General features: G+C 33.0%; 1 protein-coding gene and 1 pseudogene across 1 annotated transcript; both read right to left on the reverse strand.

Annotated features, from left to right (window-relative positions):
• Positions 1–280: 280 nt before the first annotated feature.
• LOC111633485 (THAP domain-containing protein 2-like) lies at positions 281–1,467 on the reverse strand. The gene is made up of 2 exons (XM_023378066.1): positions 901–1,467; positions 281–740 (listed from the first exon to the last, which is right to left on the reverse strand). The coding sequence occupies exons 1-2, from the start codon at positions 1,142–1,144 to the stop codon at positions 502–504; spliced, it is 483 nt and encodes a 160-aa protein (XP_023233834.1). The 5' UTR covers positions 1,145–1,467; the 3' UTR covers positions 281–501.
• Positions 1,468–1,550: 83 nt separating this feature from the next.
• Positions 1,551–6,676, reverse strand: part of LOC111633467 — an 18,726-nt pseudogene continuing 13,600 nt past the window's right edge.

The following is a 6,676-nucleotide window of genomic DNA, read 5'->3' on the forward strand; positions in this document are numbered from 1 at the left end:
TTCTACTGAACCAAACTGAAGAATACTTTGAAGAAATACTAGAAATTATAGTATGTTTCTGTGACCTTACAATAGTTTGTTTAATTAAAGATCTGCTTTCACTATTCCCAACCTGTTTTAATTTCATATCTTAAAGTCATGGAGAAGATTCTTTTATATAATTTTATTTCTAGAAAATGCACACTATTCTATTTTACAAAAATTACAAGATGATTTTTGCTTAAAATTGACAATTTTAAGCAAAAATCATCTTGATTGTAAAGTACTTTAAATTGTCATGACTACCATATTTCAAAATTTCATCAATATAAAAGAATGAATCAATAACCAGTGGTTATTTATTGATTTATCCTTATATACTGTGTGCAATTATCAATATAATACCAACTATTAAATGTTAGTCAGGTAACATTTATTATTATTGTTTTAACTTGAATAGAAACATTTACAATACTTTATTATTTTTTTCTGGGATTTTGTGTTCTTCAATAATCATTTCCATCATTCTAATAAAATTTCTAACTCTAATAAAATTCGAGCCGCTTCAATATCTTGTACAGTAGGTTTTGAGTTATGACTAGTTTCTGGATGCGTCTTATTGATTGTCTCTTGGATAGGCTTTGAAAGTTTGTTATGCTTGTTTTTCCTAACACAATGATCAAAAAATTGTTTATTTGTAACTGGCAAATTTTGGCTAGGAACAGCAGTTTTTTTGAGGCATTTCTTTTTTGATGGTACACCTGCAATCATAGATAATTTGAAAATTTATTAAATTCTTAAAATTGAATTACAAATATATATATATTTATTTAATGTCGGGCCATACTAATTTTTAGTATGAGATCAAGTAATTAAAAGAATCGTTTTGTTACATTATTATTATTAGGATAATTTTCTTACCAGGTAAAATGAAATCATTTTCTATAAAGTGTAGAGAGCAAACTCTCATTGATGGAGTCATTTTTTTTTCCATCTTTAATGCTAATTCCCAAGCCTTTTTTCTTTCGATATTTTCCTCTTTGCCAACTTTATTAATGATCTTAACTTTACCCGCTTTCGGAAAATGATGAAAACTGATATTTTTCAAACTGTTATATTTCGAATTACAACCTTGCACACAACAGAACACTTTACTTTTACTCATACTAACACGAACAATGCATGACGTATGCGACCCTACGATGGATAGTTAACATTTTTTCCACTAGATGTCAGGTTACTTACTTGAGATCGTGAATAAAAATGGAAGGTTTTAAAATGTTAACTATTTTATGTAACAATTAGTTCTAATTCTGTTTTCTTTCATCATAAAGATTTCGTTAAAAGTTTTATCAGGTTTTCCCCCCTCCAATATTGATGTGGAAAAACTGTTTTGAGCTTTCGGTGTAGGCATTAATTGCCACTGTTAATTTTTTAAAACTATGACTTTTTGTCACGAAGAGAGCCACAAGAGTCTAGCCCGAGTGAACATTAGTTCTAAAATATGCCGCTACGGCGAACAGCGCCAATGGCGGGACTTGATTTCTGTTATTTACTGGTCATAGTATTAGTTANGGGTCACATAAATAATTCGCATATTCAGATTTAGCACCTTGTAAAAACATTAACAATTCAGCTTTCAGTTCTAAAACTCTTGTCAATACCTTTCCTTTGGATAGCTACCTGACATCTGTATGATAAAGGAGATTTTGATGAAGCGAACCCATGTCTTCACAAATGATTCTGAACAGTCGGGTTTGCAAGGCTTTACCTTTAATAGAATTCACAATTTTGATCACCTCTTTAAGCACTTCATTTAAATCAGAAGGTAAAACCTTGGCTACCAGAGCATGTCGATGAAGAAAGCAGTGTGTCCATGAGACATTAGGCATTATTGATTTTAATTTTGCAACGAGTCCGCCTTTTTGTCCAGTCATAGCTTTAGCGCCATCGCTACAAATGGCAATACATTTTGTCCAATCAATCTTGTAGTTGCGAATGCTTTCTAAAAATATGTCGTACAAACACTGACCTGTGGTGTTTGAAGAAAGTGCTTTGCAAAATAAAATGTCTTCTGTGATACTTTCATCTGCTTCAAAGTGCACAAATACTACAAACTGTGCACAATCTGAAACATCAGTAGATTCGTCAAACTGCAAAGCAAAATATGGGCTCTTCTTTAATTTCTCGACTACTTGTTCTCGAATGTCACTGGCCATATCGTTTATTCTGCGTTCAATAGTACAGGCATACCTCGACTTACGTCGTTTCGAGTTACGTCGTTCCCGATTATACGTCGTTTGTCAAAAAAGTATATGGAAAAACAAAAATCAAGTTTAAGTCATTTTATTTGACTTTACGTCTGTCCGCCACAAATATTGAAGTCGGTTCGGCTGCTCGTCCGCAATGACGTTTTACGCGGCTCTTTTAGCGTCTTTATACGAATATTGTCGCAATTGTTTCGCCGCGTTATAGGAATCTCCGTTATAGGAACCCGCGTTATAGGGGGTCTACTGTAACGCGGGTTCCTATAACGGAATGCATTTCGGACATGGAGTCCCTCATCAGCTTTTTTGCTATAAAATTAATAGGTTAACAATTTTTATAGAAAGACCGTGATTGACAGAAATGAACAAAGAATGTGGACTAACATTTGACACGTGGATTCGATGCGTTGAACATTAATTAAAAGACTAAGCACGCGATAAACCAAGATTTTCCATTAAACGGTAATGTTGATACAATAACATAATAATAAACTGAGGTTCTGGTAAAACAGTAAAGTCGTAAAAATATACATTGTTAAAACAAAATGATAAGTAACTTCACAGTAACACGGACAGAGTAACAAGACGATTCGAAGTACATTCCAGGGGTAATCGTCACCCTCACCCCTATCCGTTTTCACACCTCTCCCCTCCCACCACGCATCCTCTGGTCAAATATGCGTACCACGATTCGTGTAATTTTTGGCCGAAGTTGTTATTCATGAATTTCTCTTTGTTTTTTTATTATTTCTAAGTGTTCGTACCATCTTCTTTTGTAAGTATTTTGTTCCTTTTTAAGTATTTTGACAGTATCCTTTACAATCTGACAGCCTTCATTTTTACAGTGGGCGGCTACAGCTGAGCTATCATTGTTGTGTGCTATGGCATAGATATGTTCGTTGAAACGGACCTTTAATTCCCTACTAGTTTCATCAATGTAAGATTTGGGTGTGGTACAGTGAAAACAGAACACCAAAGTTCTCTTACAGGGTTAAAACCCATAAAGTTCCAGTCTCCTATAGACCTATGGTTGATATAAAAGGATATATCTTTTATAATTTAGAACTTATTTTAAAAGAAAAACTAAACACCCTTGTCAAATCCCCTTATAGCATACATTGCACTGACTACTTTATACAAAGACTCAAAACAATAAAGTTCGAGCCCACCTACAGGATTGCTTCCCTGGACGTACGCAGCATGTATCCGTCCATTAACCTATTAATTTTGTAGCAAAAAAGCTGATGAGGGACTCCATGTCCGAAATGCATTCTGAAAATAAAATAGTGTTTTTCTAAATCTAATTTGATGTCCTGTGGTAGTGTAATAAGTCTAGAGGTAAAGTAAAAGTCAATCTTAGCGCTCACAAGCCATAATAATTTATACATATAATTTACTAAGAGCATAGACACTACCTCGTATATTAAGACTATTAAGTAATACCCCGAACTTACGCGATAGATGGGACCGAGCAATAACCGCGTAAGTCGGGGTATAATTTCGCAATTTGTGTAAAATCGAAATCGAATGTATGTAAGCTAATAAATGTTCTCGTTAATCTTATCTCGTCTTTTGATTCGTTCACGGTTACAAGAAATCGCCACATAGAGTCTCTCAAGTCTCCGTAGATATAACAAACACAGAAATAAATAACACAAAATAAATTGTAGCTATGTGTCAATTCCGCTCGACACGTCCGAATATGTAAGCTGTGTGGGGGAGTGAGTAATCATGAGATGCGTGGCGCTCAAACAAAAGAGGAATCGACGAGATTTGAAAATCGCGTAACTCCGGGTTCGCGTAAGTCGAGGTATTACTGTACTGTATTACGTGTTAATATTAATTTTAGTTAGACGAGGACGTTTTTTTTACAAAGAATCGTCGTCACCTCAGCTTTTTTGTAGATCTTGAACAGAAGTATCAGCAACTTTTCATATTTTTTTATTTTTATCATAAACAATTTTTATGAATGAAATAAAAATTGTAATTAATCGAAAATTTGTTCTAACTGGTCGCATCTGTTCATTCGAATACCAAGTGATTTTTTTCCAGAATTTGTGTTCGAGTACCGAGATACCGCCTTATTTCGTTCGTCAATTTACGAATGATTGCTTACCTACGGTTAAAAAAGGTTTAATCTTCGTATTTAGAAAAAGTTTATTTAATCTATAAAAACAAAATACAGTGACAGTCGTCATCATTGTCGTTGCTTTCAGGACTGAAGCCTGAAAGCAACTACAGGCATACCTCGACTTACGTCGTTCCCGATTATACGTCGCTTGTTAAAAAAGTATATGGAAAAATAAAAATCAAGTTTAAGTCATTTTATTCGACTTTACGTCTGTCCGCCACAAATATTGAAGTCGTAATATCACTAGATAAACGTTTAAAGCACATAAAATCATATTAAAATATATACAAGTATGTACTGTATTTACAGTACACGCATTCGTAAATTTAGATTACTTTTTTTGTACTATATTAAAAACTAAAATTTATTTGTTTGTAAGCTTAAAATAGATTTTTATTAACCATATATTATTTAAAATGCTTTCCTAGTGATAAGTAGATTCGGAGACAGGTAAATTCGACTTACGTCGTTTTTCGACTTACGTCGTTTTCCTGGAACCAATTACCGATGTAAGGCGAGGTATACCTGTACAATGACACTTCTTGATAGGAAAGCTAGGACAAGGAAGAAAAAAATTTTATTCAGTTTTCATTAAAGTAAATCTGACGAATTTGAAAATTTCAATATTCTAAAATCCATCGGCAAATTTGAGTCAACACACTTGAATAAAAAAAAAAAAATATCGAATAATGAAGTTTACGTTAAACTGTGAAATTTTGTACAAAGGATTTCCAAAACCGTGGTTGAGCAAAACGTTATACAGGGATACCTGTATATTACGTTTGATTTCGCGGGTAGGACGTAAAGCAACAAATATTTCATCTGTTTTTTGTATATAAAATATTTTAATTCTGTATAGCATTTTGTCATGACCACCATGTCCACAGGATTTATGAAACTGTCAATATATCAAAATACTGTTCAGCAGTGGCGTGGCGTGACATTTGATAGGGAAGCTGTTTCTGTAAGAAGCCGACCTCCAGCGGCAATCAGTTAATTCTCTAAATGTAATTTTAATAGATTATTTATCTGACGTACTTAATAAATAAACAAGTTCAATATAATTACCTCTGTTATTGGATTCAATAGATTCCCTATGCCCTCTAAATGCCGATTCTTGCTTTGATAAAAACATATATTTTATCTAAATTAATAGATGTTATGTGCCGTAATTACCTTATAATTTTCAATATTTATTTTATATTATTTACTAATGTTAAATTCTATTCCGCTTTGCTTTCCAAATTGCTTCAAATATGAAAGAATCGACGATTTTTCGTGTCTTTTGCCAGCTAAATTATCAAAGCCATTCTTATTCCACACACTAATTTCATTTGAAAATAGTAGGCAAGGCAAGCCAACAAAACAATTTTTGCATTTTTATGCATTTACAGAGCCATTTTATCGTGAAAATGTCGAACAAATTTTTTTATTGAAGTGTTTATATTTAACTTAGGCATTGGCCTTTCTCTTTTAATAATGTTTTCTTTTTCATTATATGAACTTGAGCCAAAAGTTTTTTAAAATAAATTTTCAATATCGCAATTACATTCTGAATCGCTAGCCACGATATAAGGGCTAAAATTAAAAATAAAATTATAAAAACTTGATGAAATAACAATGTGTGGTGGATATACATACCTGGTACAAAACATTCTTCAATTGTATGAATATAAGAAAATTATAATTAAATATAGCTTTGTAAAGAAACATACATAAATTAACATAAAATATTGTTTACTCTTCAAATCTTAACACTTACTCAAATAGCTCCCTACGAGTGTAATCAGAGACGACCTTGGTAGGTGTGCAGTGCGTGCATGCATGCATGCCAAATCCCGAGGGTGCCGATATCGGTTAATGTCAAATGCCTCTTTTGTCGCATCACTAGTATATTTCAAAGGACGCGACAGGGTTGTTGTAAATTTTAACATTTCTCACCATAGCTGTAAAAATCTAAATATGTTAAACTTAATAGATTGTCCTTCATTTGTTTTCTAACTAATTCGTTTTAGGACCAGGTGTTGTCCACGGAAATTTCCAAAATTTACAACTTTTCGGTCACTCTCGTCGAACTGGAAAATTTTCTGTCTTTATTACATCTAATATTTCGAAGAAATCAGTCCCCACTGTGCTCGGCTAGAGATTGGTTCGGTTAAGCTTTTGTTTAAGTAAAATTTCGGCTCTTTCATCAGGGTTTTGTTTATGTCCCCAATTCCCTAGTCGCTTAATTATTTAACTACTTCTTAAGTAGAAATAAGTCGAAACCAGTTACTTTGTACTCGAATATTTGTAGTCT

Source organism: Centruroides sculpturatus, unplaced genomic scaffold (genome assembly GCF_000671375.1).
Source record: "Centruroides sculpturatus isolate CEXI.00-Female unplaced genomic scaffold, Cexi_2.0 scaffold618, whole genome shotgun sequence".
NCBI classification, from domain to species: Eukaryota; Metazoa; Arthropoda; class Arachnida; order Scorpiones; family Buthidae; genus Centruroides; species Centruroides sculpturatus.